We start from the raw sequence: 18,079 nt of genomic DNA, 5'->3' as shown, positions 1-18,079 counted from the left end.
GGTGATCTGTACTTTCCACTATGAGTAATGTAAAGTCTGATCACTGCATCTGGAGGGGCGAACACAGTATCTTGTTACTGTGGTGATGCGTTTTCCCTTTGTGATCAGCAGGGATGCTGCGAGGTAATGCTTTGAGGTCATGAAGCCGCCCGGTTTCCAAGAATCTTTCGCATCCGGGGATATTCCTCGCCCGAATCAATTAGCTCCGAGGGGTTGCAAATGGTTATTTCCACTTTCATGTCATCCACACTGATGAGATGCAATTCTGTAAAAAGGGCTTTCCCTCATCAGTTTGGAATCTCATCTCCTAAAGAGGGAAGTATTTTATTCTTACCTTTAATTGCCTCTTTTCAAGAAAGGAGTTGGTATTGTGGTCACCTCCAAAACTGCCTATTGGATTTATTCCTTCTTTTTGTTTTGAGGAGCATTCTGGACTTGTAGGTTTTTCTTTGTAATGTATCCAACGTAACATAATCAATTACACATTCTTTTCCATAAGTTTTATTGAAATATAATTAACATACCATAAGATTCACTCTTTTGAAGTGTCTATTCAGTGGTTAGTGCTACATTCACATTTCAGTGGTTTACAGTATGTTCATAAAATCGTGCGGCCATCACCACTGTCTATTTTGAGGACAGTTTTTTTCGTCATCACAGAAAGGAACCCTCTACACACTGGCATCATTCCTCATCTTCATGTCCCCCAGCCCCTGGTAACCACTGATCTAGTTTTCTATCTCTATGAATTCACCTCCTCTGAACATTTTATATAAATGAAATCATACTGTGTGTGGTCTTTTATGACTGGCTTCTTTCACTGAACATAATGTTTTCAAGGTTTCACCCACGTTTTAGCAGGTCTCAGCGCTTCATTCCTTTTCATGACTCAATAATTTTCCATTGGGTGGATGGACCACCTCTGAGTATACACTCACCAGTTAACAGACATTGGGTTTGTTTCCACTTTTTCAATATTATGAGTAATGCTGCTGTGAACATGTGTGTACAAGGTATTGTATGAATAAGTTTTTATTTTTCTTGAATATGTAACTAGGGGGGGAATAGCTGGGTTATATGGAAACTCTAAGTTGAACATGTTGAGGAATGGCCAAACTGTTTTCCGAAGTGGCCACACCATCTTACAATCCCACAAGCAACGTGTGATAGCTGTAGTTTCTCTACATCTTTGCCAAACACTTGTTATTGTCTGTCTTTTTGGTTTTAGCCATTGCAGTAGCAGTGACCCGGTACACTATTGTGCTTTGGTTTGTATTTCCCGAACAACGAATGACGTAGAACAACTTTGTATGTGCTCATCGGCCATTTATATATCTTCTTTGGAGAAACATCTATTCAAATCCTTTTCTATTTTGAAATTGGATTGTTGTTTTATTGTTGAAAGAGTTTTTTATATATTTTGGACACAAGTCCCTTATCGCATTTATGATGTGTAAATATTTTCTTCCATTGTAGGGGGTTGTCTTTTCACTTTTTTCACTTTTTGTCCTTTGAAGCACAAATATTTTTAATGTTAGTGAAGTCTGATTGATCTATTTGTTTTATCGCTGATAGTTTTTGTGTCATATCCAAGCAACTGTTACCTACCCCAAGGTCACTTGATCAGGAATCTGCTAAAATGCCACCTCATTAGAGATATCCCCCCCTGTCCCTCACCCCCCGCCCTGCTTTTCTTCCTCACAGCTGTCCCCATTTGACACGTTATGTACTGTCTGGCTTGCTCGCTTCTCATCCGTCTTTCCACACTTGCATGTACACTCCTTGAAAGCAGTGTTTCTCTTGTTTTCATTCGTGGCTGGATGCCCAGTGCCTGGAACAGAGCCAGACTCGCGGTCAGAATTCACCACAGCCAGGGAAATGACAGCAGAGCTGTTCGAGCGCCCGAGTGGCAGTACCACTGGCCAAAGCCTCCGGAGCAGGGCAGTGTGCAGCTGGATTCTACAGCGCACATTGGAAGGAGGCAAAAGGGCCAAAACAAAAGGCAGCACACACATAAAGAGCAGAGATCCGAGGAGGACTCTGTGAGCTGGAGAACGATTTACAAATAACAGTCAGCGCCCTGATTGATAGAAGAAAGCACCATCGTGCTGTGAGGGTCCATGTGAGGGTCCATGTTACGTGTCAATGCCTGAGCTGCGGGGACCAGATATTCGGCTGAACAGAAGTCTCGGCGCATCTGGGAGGCTGTCGCTGGATCAGGTGAGCATTGGAATCGGTACAGCATCAAGCGGATCACCTTCCCTAGTGGGGGTGGCCCCATCCAAGCTGCTGGGGGCCAGAATAGACAGAAGGCAGGGGTGGTGGGGCTGCTCCCTCTGCCTGACCCTGAGCCCGGACGCTGGTCTTCTCCTGCCCCTGCAATGAGACTGACACCATCGCTGCTCCTGGCTCTGAGGTCATAGGACTCAGACTAGAATTTAGAAGCTAAGCCACCAGCTCCCCTGGGTCCCCAGCTTGCAGGCGGCAGATGGTGGGGCTTGTCAGCCTCCGTAATTGTGTGAGCCAATCCTTCGTAATAAATGTGTGTGTGTGTGTGTGTGTGTGTGTGTGTGTGCGTGTGCGTGTGTGTGTTAGGGTCCTACACAGAAACAGAGCCAGCGGGATATATATAGACATTCGTACGTACGTACAGACACGTGCAGGTGTATAGCCCATTGGCTCTGCTTCTCTGGGGAACCCTGACTCATCCTCCTGGGCTGACTCAGTTGGACCGTGAATGTTAATAGGATATTGAATAAAAGTAGCACTTTTATTCTGAAAGAGAAGCAACTTTTACAAAGGGAATTTTAACACTTCCCCTAGTGAGGAAACTCCGCCTTGGTGACAGCACCGCATTATGATTCGTCAACACTGTGACGCACAGACGCACGTGTTCACTCTAGTAAATTCCATGTCACTCTCAGGCCAACGCTGGCAAAGTAGAAGTTAAATAAATCTCTAAACTATTGGAACGAAGAATTTGAAACCCAGAATAAGCTATATCAAGATAGCAAAGACACATTTCACTGGCCCTGAATTCAGTGAAAAAAAAAAAAATGTAACTAGTTTTCTAGAACTGTATTTAACGTGCCTTGATTTCCTGATTTGTCCAATGTGGAAACTGAATTCAGGCATGATGGGGTCAGTTGTAGTAAACTTAGTGTGTCCTGAAGTCCCTTGGGTTTTAAATCAGTCAAATTAAAAGCCTGTCTCCCTGCTCCGTTCCACCTGAATTCTGGGTGTGGCTGCAGGGGGTGCGGGGTAACGGGGTGGGTGCTGTCATGCGGGCTCAGGAGCGGGCTGTGCTGGGTTGTAGCCTGGTTGGGGGGCGAGGGGGGAGCTATGGCTGCTCTCTCCTGCCTGGTCCTTGCCCATCTGTGCTCAGGGATGTCCCCTGAGCCAGTCTGTGCTCCTCTGGCTGGTTTCTCGGAGGCAGTGTCCCTCCCCTTTACCCCCTAACCACTCAGCACGTGCTGCCGTCACAGGAAGGAGGTCCGCAGGGCTGTGACACTCCCAGAGCGGGGCTGTGACCCCCAGAGTGGGGCCGTGACCCCCAGAGCGGGTCTGTGACCTCCCCAGAGCGGGGCTGTGACCTCCCCAGAACGGGGCTGTGACCTCCCCAGAGCGGGGCCGTGACCCCCCAGAGCGGGGCCGTGACCCTCCCCCCAGAGCGGGGCTGTGACCTCCCCAGAGAGGGGCTGTGACCCTCAGAGCGGGGCTGTGACCCCCCAGAGCGGGGCTGTGACCCTCCCCCCAGAGCGGGGCTGTGACCCCCCCCACCAGAGCAGGGCTGTGACCCCCAGAGCAGGACGTGGGCTGTGTTCACCCAGCGGCCCAGGCAGCCCGCCCCGCAGGCTGATTGAGGCTTCAGCTGCGACCTGCACCCACTCTCCAAGCTCTAGGAAAAAAGTGGGCGCCAGGATCCAGTTGATCAGATTCCACAGAACAGGTCTGGGGTGAATCCCCCCCTGCACGGTTCTCACCTGGTGGAGACGGCACGCTGACAGCTCGACAGCTTTCTTCTCCACAGTCCGTCCTGCCCGGGTCCATGCGACCCTCAGTACCGGGACAGAACGGTTTGGGGACAACTCTTTTCAGCCGGACTGTCAGCTTATAAACACCCATAGAAGCGTTTCTCTTAAGACTTCATCTGAGTTTCCCCGTGTGATTTTGCAGATCGACAGCTGAGTGCGGTTTCTCCCCTTTGAGTCCCCGTTCAGGTCCTCACCGAGGCAGGGCAGGGAAGGAGGCTTGCTTATAAAGCACCATGTGCTCTGGGGCCGGTCTTCACGGGCGCCTCCAAGGTTCCACGTGTCTACGTTAGTCAAGAGGCGCCCTTTACCAGCAGGCAGCGAAGCCAGGCTCACCCAGGACGGCAGGGTGCTTGTGGGTGGGTCTCTGGCCCTGGACGAGCCCAGCCTGCTTTCTCTTTCACCAGCTACTTAACTTCCTTGGGTTTCATTTTCCTCACCTTTAAATGGGGGCAACAGCATGCATAATATATAGAATTGTCGAATACTCAGTTGATCCAAGTAGTACCTAGAGGGCCAGTCACATAGTAAGTGCTCAATATATGTTAACCTCTGTTATTTCCGTCCGGGCTTGGGGTGCGTCCCTGTCCCGAGTGAGCACAGTCAGGAGGGAGCAGATCACTGAGCGAGAGGAACAGAGATTCTTGAACAGACGAGGGAACACTCGTGCCTCTCAGGATGCACTCAGCAGAAGCCAGACGGAGGTTATCCTGAGAGAGATCATTATGGGGCGTGTTCGTGAGAGGACACGTGGGAAGAGCCAAGAACAGGTGCGCCTTGGGATGACAGAGCCATGGAGACGGGAGGGGTAGGAGATGCACCCAGAGTGCCAGCTGAGGACCCCGACAGTTGGTTCTCTAGTAAGTACAGGCCCAGCAGAAGGCCACCGGCAAATTCCTATGGGGAGGATGTCGAGAATTGCACGGGCCCCTGAGCCAAGTTACACTGTTTTAAATGAGACTAGCTTGAGCGCAGGAGGCCAGATAGCGTCCCGATAGGTAACTGAAAGGCGGTCCGATGAAAGAGGAAGTGGAGGTATCTGTGTCGCTGCAAGTACAGAACTAGCGTCTCGGAAGAAAAATCATCAAGCTACAGATATCAGGACAACTTTAGCAAAAGCTCTCTGGCAGCCAGAGCCGTCGGGCAATGGTCTGGTTTGCATGATGGGAACGTGTTCTCCACCCCTGAAGCAGTGTCCACTTGGAGGACCATCTACCAGAGGTGGCGAGTAAGTGACCTCGAGTTGCTGGTGGAAGGTCAAACCAGTGACCCTCAAGTCCAAACTCTGACAGTCATAGTTTCACAAGGACAGAACTCAGTTTACCAGGAAGGCTTAGGAAACAGGTACTTTGATGCATGGCTTCTTTAGTTACTGCCAAGTAAGCAGGTGTGTGTTATTTTCTTACCATACATTAATATAATAATGTATCTTAGTCATTCTGGGTGTTAAAATGTTTGACTTTTTTGTTGATGACTGAGCATTTACCCTATTCTAACAATATCGTTCTGAGCAAGAATTCTACCTAATTAATGACACGGACATCAACAAGGCCGACGTTATCGAAATGTATACCGTTACCAAATGAACATTTGGAAGTTGGTGTTTCACACAAACGCCTGGTTTTCTTTTCTAGTCCCTTTCCTTTCTCCCCTCAACATCAATCGAGGACAAATCTCAACGGCTCCCTTTCACGTGATGGTGGGAGAGGGCCGTGGGGAGGGTGGAGAGGTTTCTGTTTCATCAGCCTCCGTCCTCTTGCAAACCGCATCATTCGTGTATTATTTGGAAGATTTAAAAAACTGTCTTGTTAAATACGTGAGATTCTCAGGTCAAAAAATATGTCGTTTCCCTTTTGTCTCTCCCAGAACTGGGCCTCTGAAAACAGTCATCACAGGAGGGGACAAGGGCACAGCAAGTCACAGTAAGGTGACAGAAGGCCTCGGGGAAGGAAGACTTGCGTCCTGCCCTGGACTCCCAGCCGCCCCTCCCTGCACTTCCCGGAACATCAGGCGCCCGACACACTTGCTGAAAAAATGTTTGCTTAATAGTGTTGTGTTTTTAGGGTTCCTCTGGTGTGAAAATAGCTCTCGGTTATGGTAAGTCTGATGGAAAAGTCAAACCTGTGTAATAAAGATAAGGGTTCAAATTCAGATCAGCCTGACAGAGAACCAATCTGCACGCTCGATTACCAAATAAGTTTCTGGAGATATTAGCTCATGAAATTTATTTTTAACACAGTAAACATTTGATACAGTTTCACAGGAAATGAATATCGAACAAAAATCTTGTCTACAACATGCACAGTGCTGTGCACTCGGAGAGCAGTCCATTCGTAAGAGTTTGGTGTGCAGAATTCCATTTTAAGGTCTTTCTACGTTCGTCTACTTAACAAGGAACAAGGCCGTGGACACCCATGTTTAACAATGCAACAGGTCTTTATTCCAGGAAACATTTATTTCATTCACTCCCAAATGTAGCTCTAATATGTGTTTGGTTCGAGAGGGTCTTGGGATGCGATTCAGCTTTAACATTCTGGTCTTAAATAGTTATCATTTCCCTGCCCACCTGACGGCAAGCAGAGAGTGCCAAATAAACACCATTACTTTAAGCGGAGTTTTAAAGATGAAGCCATGAGGATACTGTGAGTTGAGCTGAGAACATCTTTTTTTCCTAGCAGAGAGAATCCCAGCGCTTAGTGTAAACACGCCCGCCCCGTGGAGTCCTTCCCACTCTTAAGCCATGTGGGCTTGGACTGGTCCTGGGAGCCCTGCCAGCGGGGAAGCTGTTTCAGGAACCAGCCTTGGCACTGGGGCTCATGAGTTTTGTAACATGAAGCAGTCTTTCTAAAAGACCACACTTTTCCCAAAGAGTCTTTTCACTTTTAAAATGACACAGTGGAGTTAATACAAATCATCGTGTAAACTTTAACGTTTTATGTTGTCTCATCCTTTCTGCTAGAAAATGGCTGAAGCAAACATCCCACGTTGCTCCAGTGTGAACTTGGTCTCTCCTCTGCAGACAAGCCTTGGAGTGTTTGCACATGAACTTTTATGAAGCTGCAAATATCTCTTACCTTCCCCACACGTGAGAACAAATGATAAACGTGAAAGGTGATATTTTAAAAACTCTTGTATTCAATTATTCACACCGAAGGATAGCCATTAAAATTATGAACATCTCTACATATATTTCATGTATCATACATATATATATACTTTAAATGTATAATTACATATCAACAAAGGTTTCTTGCTGCTCTAAGCATGTAAGTAAAACAAAGATTTTGCAAAGTAACACCCATATATGCATATATACTGGCTGTTTGAATTATGAATTTATTTACAACTTGCCTAGGTTATAATCAGTGATTATTGTTATATTATACAAACATGACAGTAAAGGTTTCTTTTAAATACAAAGACTGCAAATGAATACATGAAAAAATTACACACATGTACAATATTTATAATTTATAAATGCAAAATTAAGACCTCTTTAAATTATTGCACTTGTGCATTTTACAAAGTTTTTATATGTCATACATATAAAATATTTTTAAATTTATAACTTATTAACTGTAATGAAGTTGGACATTGTTAACTCAAAATTCCTTCTCCTTCCAAAAGTGAGCCCATTAAAACTTTGGATACAGATCCATTGACTCTACGAATCAGCTTATCATGAGTGTTGTATTTTTGACAGCTTGTAACCTGTATTCCACTCCAGCAGCTTCTGGTCAGCAAGGAGATTATCACCAGCAAACTCTTAGTTGCCTTGGCTAGGCAGGGATAGAGGATCTCCTTTGTTCATAAGGACTTGTAAAAAAAAAAAAAAAGTCACCCCTTCTTTTCAGAAAGAGTCAAGATGCTGCATTTCTACAAATTTTGGTAACTGTTTCACAGTGTTCTGGGCACGCACACTTTTTCCAGTGGGTCACTGGGTGGGTTCTGGTGAACAGGTGGGGGGTGTGGTATAGAAACACCTTCTACAACGACATCTACTCTCAGTGTGCACACTAAGTGAATATAAAGGGCATACACCAGACAACAGGTCATATGGAGAAGAGTGTTCCCATATGTCGTTTACACAGTATATTTGCGATACGGCACAGGACTGGGAACTAAAGAAAAAACAGAAGCTGCAATGCCCAGGATAGGGTGATATTTTAGGTGGACTAGGGTACTGGATAACACACTTTTAAAACTTATCCTGCAATAGGAATAAAACCTTTCCACTTAAGCTTCAGTGAATGTACGGTTCCTCAAAAGTACTAGCTGAAACTTGACGTGTGGAAACCGACTACCCTAATTGGCAAGCGTGATCTGGCTGGAAGTTTCGGCCTGGGTCCTGGGGTAACGCTAACCCGTGCCCAGCAGAGGTACACGCAGGTCTGCACCCTCTCAGGGCGGTCAGCTCTGCAGGACCTTCCACTGTCAGTCAGAGAAGGGAAAAGCTTAGAGTTCGGGTGAAGGTAGTAATACTTCTTTGGATTTCAAACGTGTTTCTTGTCTTTCACTTTGTCCCATCTTTTCAATTTAGAACCAGAACAGCATCAAAACTGTTTTCTTCCTTTTTTTCTATTCTTATCATCACATAAATGTATCTAGTGCTTCAGACAACCAAAATATCCAGTAAAAAAAAAAAAAAAAGACGAAAAACAAAAAGTGTAAGCACTGCATTGGGTATCACTAATTTAAACTTAAGTGCTTAAAGAAATTGGCAAAATGTGTATCAGGATAAATACTTAATGCAAAGGTAAAAATATACTAGCCATGCACTACAGACAAGCCTGGGGAAACCATCACTGACAGCATACTCGGCTAATTTACATTTTACAGTGATTTTAAAATCAGATTAATACTTGCAATAGAAGGGATACACTAAGGTGACTAAATGAATATGTTTTTAAAGAATTAAATCCTGAATAAAATCAGCCAAGTGTAGAAAGCAAATACATTTGAAATATACAAAGATAGAAGTGATTTTCAAAATCTAAATCATGCATATGTACCTGAAAAAGCCAACAAAATCACATCATAATCAGTGTCACAGTTCTTGGAAGTTCTTGCAAAAAAGACTGAATCTGAACAGTTCATCGGTTATGGTCACAAGGGTGACTGGGAATGAAATAAAATAAGGGATAGAAATCTGATAAGGAGAGAATGATCCTAACTCATTCCACTTGATAACATTAACCATGGATGTGTCCCTTGAAATGTTGTTAATTATAGTTAAGCAAGAAAGCAAAACAATGAATATATGAATGAAGAGGTAAGATTACAGAGTTTAAAATAAAGGCACAGGCCGAGGGGTGGTGAATCACTTAGTCCTATTAAAACTCAAACCCTACTCTGGGTTAAAAGACCAGCAACATAATACTCAAAACTAAATCTATTAAGCAATCCAGGAAGCTAAGGATTTATGCATCTATGTGTATCATGTACAAACATAGCTACTGTGCTTGAATAGACCAAGAAAGCAAAACTCACTGCGGGTGACTGCATAAAAGCATGCTAAAGAGAGGAAACCTACACTGAGCGGATCTAGTTCTGAATTAGCTCTGTTTCTGCTGCTGTGAGAACAAGTCACCCCGAGCAGTACCGTGATTGTCTGCACAGATGCTTTTCCATTGAAAGAAGAGTCAGGCTGGAGGACAACGGTGTGTGACTAATTCAAAACCTGGTCTCTCTTCCAACATTGGTTTCTCACGTGCTTCTCAGAAATAACTAAAGCTGGGAAATGGATCACAATTCCTGCCCTAGTAAAAGGGTCATTTGTGGGCTTCCCTGGTGGTGCAGTGGTTGAGAGTCCGCCTGCCGATGCGGGGGACACGGGTTCGTGCCCCGGTCCGGGAAAATCCCACATGCCACGGAGCAGCTGGGCTCATGAGCCGTGGCCACTGGGCCTGCGCGTCCGGAGCCTGTGCTCCGCGGCGGGAGAGGCTGCGGCAGTGAGAGGCCCGCATACCGCAAAAAAAAAAAAAAAAAAAAAAAAAAAAAGGGTCATTTTTTAGAATTCCTTTCCACATTAATTGTATTTAAGATTTTCTATTTAATTAAATCACAACTAGTAATTAATCAGATACTTGCATTTTTTAGAATTTTATTCCGCTGCCCAAGTTCAATAGTTCACGTTGTTAGCATGCATTTCCAAGAAAATTTCTAGTTAAAAAATATATTCACTATCTCTGAATGGAATAATTGCATTTGATGATAAAACTGTATCTATTATAAATCAGCACAACCAATAAAAAATTTTGCAAATCAAATATTCTACATATACTCACAGCTGATTACCAAATTTATACTGAACAGGGAAACTTTGGCCCAATATAAAATACCACTTTAATGAGAAACTCACCAAAACTTTTGGCCATAAAAACCATCTGCCCTTTAAAGAAAAAATCTGGGGAAAAGACGAAACAGAACTCAAAAGCGTGTCTGCTAAATAAATCCGCCGAGATACAAAATACTCCTAACTGTGTGTTTTCCAAAACAGATTGTTAACTAAATATCACTGCATCTGAGGCCCTTTCATTTTAGGTAAATCTATGATTCCTAAGTCAATCTTACACATGGTAAAAGTAATAGTAACAGTTTACATTAGAATACAGTCCTTTGTTCAAACTTTGCTTCTATTATGACTATTTCACAAGAAATCAACCAACCGATAACTCCATACACGTTTCTTTGGGAAACTACTGTTCAAAGTACAGGTCACACAATGCAATACACCTGGGTATGCCAAAATAAGATACTTTTCTCTAATAATCATGTCAGAACAGCAACCTTAAAAATGCAAACATAGCCAGAGCATTTCCTCCTCCGTGACTGTTGTCTGTTTCAAGAAGCAGAATTCATGCACTCTTTTAAAATCCTTTTAATGAAACAATAGTCTTCAATGATATTTCCTTTCCCCTTGCAATTCAGTCTCCAGGTTCAGTTAGATGACCTAAGTAACTTTTGGGATTAAAGTTGAATCTCATGGGTCCAGTTTCATACATTTGGCTGTAGAAAGCTTGGATGTATGCAACTTTTTAGAATTCGGTTCTGTGAATACATTAACATGAGAAAGGACTCTTTCTAGTCAGCCCTATATCAAACCACATACATTTTCCAACATGAAAAATCACTTTTTGAAGAATGGGGCTGATTTTTACTTTTCAAAGATGTGTTTGCCTCTCTCTCCCTTTCTCTCTCTCACACATATGTGTGTGTGTATCTACATACATGTGTGTACCTACATGAATGTCTGTGTGTGCACAGCTACATACATCCGTGTGTGTGTGTGTATCTAGCCACAGTGGTATTCTCTCTCTTTTGTTATTTCATTTTACCTCGTATTGTATAATTATAATAGCAAATGGAGCTCCATGTAAGGAAGATGGCAACTTTCAGAAGCCCATAAGGAAACTGAACACACAGTGTTAATTTTAAAATAAGAACTATGTTTATGTATAGCTAACTCTGCTGCAACACAAATAAACCATATTATAGAAACACCTGATTTCATCATTTTTGCAAAAAACAAGCTCATATGAACAACAATGTGTATAGTATTGGATATGGAGAAGAATATTTTTAAAAATTTATTTTGTTGAAAGTCATATTCCAGCTTCCTGCTTCGAGGATCGCGGATAAGCCATTTGTTATGGCTCAGCCTAGCGCTTCTGAGACTCTAATTCCTTCAGGTCAGGACTTGCACAGCTTCGGAGGTTACCATGTCATTGTGCTAAAAATCTTTAAAGCATTAACTATGCACCAGAAGTGACTGGTTTATAATCCTTGTAGGAGGGGGTCCAGACTATTACTTTTGTATATTTTTTCAAAACATTTACACTGTAGAGTAATATGAGCCTACCAAAACTGATACAGGAGAGACTCTGCAGACGCAGGTGTCTCTGTAGATATCTGACCTTGAGCAGAGCAAAGAGAACAGAGATGGGCCCCGAGGCAGCTGCCGAGGGCAGAGAGCTTACGAAAGACCGTCGAGAGCGCACGAGCACGAGGGGAGTACGAACAAGAGCTGAATGTGCGGCTTGCAGTGGAGACTCCGGGAGGCTTAGATGTTGCGGTTTAATTGACTTTAGGAGAAATGTATGGTCTTGTCATTAAATAATTTGTAGAACAACCCTTTCACTTGGAATGTGAGCTTAAGATTTTGCAATGACATCGAGTGAAAACATCAAAGAATCATTGTTAAAAATTCACATTTGACATCCGTAAGACTTGTCCGTTGAAAAAAAATTGTATGCCTTGCTTTTATTTTGTTCTTTATGTAAAGGGTTTAGGAAATTTGCCAAGACTACAATAAAGAAAAAAATCAAGAAAAAATATTCTCTGACATTTTTGGAATTGATACCTGGATTTCTGAGACTTAGTATGATGTATACCTGCATCTCGTCTCAAGGGGACAGAAAATCTGCTTCCTTTAGTGTTAAATGTATTCATCTAAGCCCTGTAGTATAAGCTTGCAGAACACGCTTTAAGTCCACCTAACTTCTAGTTCATGCGGCTCTGAAGAAGGATGGATTTTCCATCACTGATTGCAGAAAGGCGCTTCTTACTCTGTAACCTCGATGCCACGTGTCTGAGGCTGTCTGCTATGATTCACGCTAATTACAAGTAGGTCACACATGAACATCCACAAGAGTAACACGTAAAAGTTCCTATTTATAACCAACAACATCAAAGCAACACTGGTGTTAAAGCCAAAGTACAATATCCTAATAGTACCGTTTTAACCCTCACTGGAAAGATACAGTGGAAAAGTACCCCCTTCCGAACAATTGTCCGTTTCCATTAAGGCCTCAGCTATATTAGCCCATTAGAAAAGGCCAGTTCACAAGGAGTCACTGGGGCTGCGGATTTCTGGTCCTGGCTGATCACCGTCTGTGACGCAGTACAGAGGAGCCTGGCAGGGAGCCGTCTGCTGGATGTGTTTACTTGATGGTACCTTCTTGAAGAGGTCTGCATCCCAGTTACCAGGTGTAGGTTCCCCCCACAAAAATAAAAGGAAGAAAAGTCAAAGAAGCAAGATGAACATCTTCAGGTGGGAGGGCTCAGGGGCGGCCATCAGTCATCGATCTTCACGGGCAGCTTCTCCGAGGTCCCCTGGGCCGCCGGCGGGTTCGAGATCCACACGGCACTCTCCTCCCCTCGAATCACCTTCTCCCACTGGCTCAGGTTATTCCTGGAATAAGAGACGCAGCGACAGGGGCTGTTTCAGAAAGGATTTCTGGACTCTGTCCCAACAATCATCCGCACCATCCTGTGGCATAACTCAGCCTGACGGCTTTTGGGTGTCGTTTTGACTCTGGTGACCTTGACTATAACCAGCTTGCAGGCTCCCAGCCCGTCCCCCGACTCGGCACCACTGCTCAGTCTCCTCAGAGGAGCCTCAACCACCAAAGCCCCGTCCCACCAGCTCGTTTCTTAGTTGCGATTCACTGGAAAGGGGACTGAGCCAACGGGTGACCACCGAGGACATGTGGGATGGGAGGAAAGGGTGGAAGGGGGCCCGGAGCCGCAAGTTCATCCACCAACGACACCTCCGGCCAGGCCTTCCCACCCCATGGGGGGAAGCGTGTGTCCCCCCGGGGCGGCTCCATCCCCTTCACATGCGAGACCGGGAAGAAGCCTTATTTTGAACACCGTGTCATGTATTAGAAAGGCACCATAAGTTACACCTGCTACAAACTTTTGAAAGTTCCTCGTTACGAGGTTGTATTTGTGCTCCGGTGGCCTCTAGTCTCAAACACAGCCTCAATCCCCCACCTCCTATCTTCCCCTCTCAGTATCTGCAGCTCAAGGGCTGCAGCATCTTCCTCTCCTCCGATGGCGTGAGAACTCCGGCTGCCTGACCACCACCCTGCTGGCCCGGCTAACCTCGCAGAGGCCTCCTCGACATTTCCCCACCTTGCACCTTGCTTTCTCACACGCGAAGTCAAAATCAGAAGGGAACCTTATCAGTAGCAAACACAAAACTCATGCAAAGAAGACCTGCTAAGATACCTTTGGACAAAAGAAACCCCTAAAATATAACCTGAAAAATGTAACACTTGAGCGTTTGTCCTATGTCATCAGGTATCATTTTCCCAGAACCTGAAGAGATTTTTTTATATATTGGGAAAAAAACACCCACTAAGTTTGTTGTGTCTCCTTGGATACAATGATACATGATGAATTTTTCAAGTTTTAATCATATTGAAATGGCCTTTAAGGGATTATGCGGTTTAGCCAAGTCCACAGTAGCAAGAAGGCACGAAAACTGCTGAGACAGCTGAATAACAATCCCAGAGCTTGATAATAATAGCAAGCGTTCATTCTGCTGGTTCTAAATATTTCGCGCAAATACAGAGAATTTTTGGACGAAAAGAACTTCTGAGTAATGCCTGCATCAGGAGCAGAGAAGAAAGAGAATCACTTAAAAAGGAAAAAGCAGGATCTTTTAAAAATTTTCTTGCTTGTTAGTTTGTTTTCCTTAAAGAATGAGTTCATCAGACAAGTTTCCACAGCAGAGAATGGGAGCACACTAAACCCTCGGATTTTGTTTACAAATATCTCGTCACATGTCTGTTCTCCTCCCCTCAACGGTGCAACCACTCCAGCCCCTCAGTGTGGTTCTGGCTGAGTGGTTAGAAAAATCGTGTTGAAACCAATTCCCCTGCAGAGAATCAACTCACACAGCCAATGTTCATCACCGTTCGCCCTCCCCAAAGGAATTTCCTTTCAAAGTAAGATGAAAATCTTAAAAAATTTCCAACGTTCTTAGCTGAGTTTAGCCCTCCAAAAAGATGATGAGAGGACACAGAGAAATCTGTTCTGATCAACTGTTGATGGCTTGCATTTCTTTTGGGAAGAAAATGAAACTTAAAGAAGATGCCATTCAAGATTCCATCTCTTCCATTCAAATGATAAACTGTGTGATTTAAACTGGGTCCCTTTCCAAACCAGCAGCCCAGAAAAGACATTATTGTCTCCTTCAAAACAGCATTGGGCGGGGACCTCTGAGTCATAAAAACGAACAAACAAAACTTGAAAACTTTTTATGAATAAATACTCTTGATGTATCCTTGTTACACAGGCAAACGCACAGCCCATTCATTGTAAACTGTAGTGAAGACACATATATACTTGGAGATAAAATCCTATACATTCTTAGCTTTTACAAAATAGCATCCCGGGTTGAACTACTGTGCATACCTGCAGGCTTTCAGGAGAGGCTCTGTGGGCGGGAGGATCTGGGTGAGAGTGGTGTAGCAGGGAATGGCCACGGCGTTGTAGAATCCAAGCTGCCTCAGTGCAAAAATCACGGACAAGAAACACAGCTGCACGTTAGCAATTCTAGTAGCGCTATGCTCCTCAAGTGAATTTGCTACTTCTCAAGCCTACCTAAAAAACGAAATGTTCTGGTTTTGCTAAGCAATCTTTGGCTCAAGGAACACTACTGCAGATTACGGTTAAAAATTCATTGAAATACATTCACAAAGTAAAACATAAAAATTTAAAACATAGAAAGAAGTTAATCTAAAACCCAAGTACAATATTCAATGGGATTCTCTTTATAGATCAGTTATAACTCAGGTCCTATTTTTATCTCTGGTCAAATTGAGTACTTTAAGTGTTAAGCATTTCAAAGTCAAATCTGCTATTCTTCTACACGGATGACTCTTCACCAACTTAATACTCAGGAATCACCCACTGTTGGGTGTCTCATTTGTTACTCTTAGCTTTGGTACCCACTGGGTTTACTGAAATTTTCTTCATCTCCTTCCTCCCTTTTTTGGACCTACGACAAATCTCACTGACTTTATCATAGCCCTCTCAGGTAACAGCTCTCTCAATACGTCGGAATTTAAAGTTTTTAGTCTGTGATACTTTTAAAAATATATTAAAGATTTTATTAGGAATTATTCTGGGCCACTGTGCACATAAGTGATGAGGGCCCCAACTGGCCTTTGAAGGCCACATGGAAAAGAGCTGCTGGATGATTAACCAGAGAACACAGACTGTTTGGCTACAAATAACTGCCCTAATGGTTGACAACATGTACAAGATAAAACTGGCTCCTTAGATGAAGTGACCGGCAAACCATGGCTTACCGGTTTCTTAACTGAATTTCGGTGAGACACACCAGGGAATATAGAAGAGTCAAATATACTTGGTTCCTTTCTGCTTTCTCCTGGTGTAAAGTCTATCATCAGAGTCATCTTGCTAGAATAAATGCATTTCCATTTTTAACTTTACAGTTCATGCACAGACTTTCTTATGTCAATATTTAGCAGATGCCATGGTGCAGAAGGTCTCGAGAGAGAGACTAATTATTGGGAAGGAGAGTCTTTTATTTTTATGGCAAAGAATAATTTCATAGTAATCTCAAGTCGGAAGCAATATATTTGGTAAAGTACTAGCTGATCACAGAAATATTGTATTTAAAATTCTCTAATACTATAAATGGATCTGGGATTTTGGCAGAAACATACTACTCTTAGTGAAGTAACAGGAGAACAAAGTTCATTCCCTGGCGACATCTTCAGTTCTCTTACGCACCCTATTGGGATGAGTGCTCAACTATTTACAAGGAAAAGCTAACGTCATCGACTCCCTATCTTATCCATATAACAAGATAAATTCCAAACGAATTAACAAATTAAATATAAAGTGATGAAATAAAAAAAATAACTGAAGAAAATATAGGCAAATGTTTATATAATCTCAGGGTGGGACAGGACTTTTACAACGTGACATGAAAAGCAGGCACAAGACAGGAAAGGATAATCACTGTGATGACCTACACGGGAAAGTTCCACAAACAATGTTAAAATAAAACTAAACTGCAGCATGCGTGGTAGGTATGTCAGTACACAGTCAGCAGAGACGGAAAGTGGGCCTCCTGCTAGAAGAACTGGTTAAGGATACGAACAAGTAAACTGCTCCCCAGAGGCAATGATGGCGAGAAAATCACGCCACCTCTTGCTGGGCTGTGCCCTCCAAGAGCTGTGGACAAGCTTAAACTTTTGTATTAAGAGTTAATAACTTAACTTTAAATAAATAAAGTAGGAAAATTTGAGAACTTATCCAAAACCTTCATCTTGTGAATTTTCTGAAATGTTTTCTAAACTGAATTTTATATTATTTGTCCATAACTAACATCCTTATTATGATGTTAGAAGATTGAGAGTTTAAAAGGACCATAATAAAAGGAATATATCACACCACACATGCACACATGCAAAACTAACAAGGCACAAGAGCTCTCGAAACATAAAAAATTAACATAAATTATGTAGTAAGACCTGAAAAGAGAATAATTAGTGCCAGTTTATGGTAAGACAGAACTCAAAATGTACTAAAATATATGCATTATTTGTTAGGAAAAGTGGACCTAATCAAAATCTATAATGTTATTCTCCAAAAAATATCTTTGTACATTTGATGACAAAATATTTTCTGCTTGTTAAAAATATCAACAATTCAAATTCATCCATCCCCTCTATTTCAAGTAAGAAAAGAAAGCCTGCAACTGACTGCAATTTCATCCGTAGAAGAGGTGATGATGACAAAGCTAGCTGAGAATCCTTTAAATCCAGCTAGGATTTCCCATTCGTGGTCTTACTATCCTCCAAGTCCGTCTAAATGGAGATTTCAGGTGGTTCCAGGTCCTATAAGACTGCATGTGCTTTTTATTCATATCCGCTGTTATGGCCACTGTAAACGATTGGACTTTACAACACAATTCATACCTGGCCTTGTGGGACTTCGTCCTTCTTGTCTCTGTCCATCATGGGAATAGGCTGTATTCCCAGCTTCTTCATTTCATCACCCTGGGAGAAACAGGGGAAAACGAGGCTCTCTCAATTTTATAAACTGCTATAAAACTTTGGTATTAATGAGTTGTTCCCTTTGTTCGTTAATTCTCTTCAAAATGAATAATGTTGCTGCTTAAGGACCCAAACAAATGTCAGAATAATAAAAAATGTAATGTATTATTGCAGGGTTTTATCCTGATATTCCTCTCCTGTACTGAATTACCAGAAACCTAGCCA

The 18,079-nt window shown here is 43.0% G+C and overlaps 1 protein-coding gene and 1 long non-coding RNA gene across 2 annotated transcripts in view; one reads left to right on the top strand and one right to left on the bottom strand.

The window, feature by feature from the left end:
- The first annotated feature begins 1,902 nt into the window (after positions 1–1,902).
- On the top strand, positions 1,903–7,124 carry LOC137204355 (uncharacterized). Its single transcript, XR_010933567.1, has 3 exons — positions 1,903–2,220; positions 5,898–6,128; positions 6,991–7,124. It is a non-coding gene; the product is annotated as an uncharacterized lncRNA (long non-coding RNA).
- Positions 7,125–7,848: 724 nt separating this feature from the next.
- PDE10A (phosphodiesterase 10A) overlaps positions 7,849–18,079 on the bottom strand; it is a 583,074-nt gene continuing 572,843 nt past the window's right edge. The window contains exons 21-23 of the mRNA XM_067701571.1: positions 17,777–17,857; positions 15,237–15,325; positions 7,849–13,224 (exon numbers count right to left, since the gene is read on the bottom strand). Of these exons, the coding sequence (XP_067557672.1) occupies positions 13,107–13,224; positions 15,237–15,325; positions 17,777–17,857 (288 nt within the window). The 3' untranslated portion in view covers positions 7,849–13,106. The remainder of the gene's footprint in view (positions 13,225–15,236; positions 15,326–17,776; positions 17,858–18,079) is intronic.

This window comes from Pseudorca crassidens, chromosome 13 (assembly GCF_039906515.1).
Source record: "Pseudorca crassidens isolate mPseCra1 chromosome 13, mPseCra1.hap1, whole genome shotgun sequence".
NCBI classification, from domain to species: Eukaryota; Metazoa; Chordata; class Mammalia; order Artiodactyla; family Delphinidae; genus Pseudorca; species Pseudorca crassidens.
The sequence above is the reverse complement of the archived record's forward strand: the minus strand, read 5'-3'. Positions and strand labels throughout refer to the sequence as shown.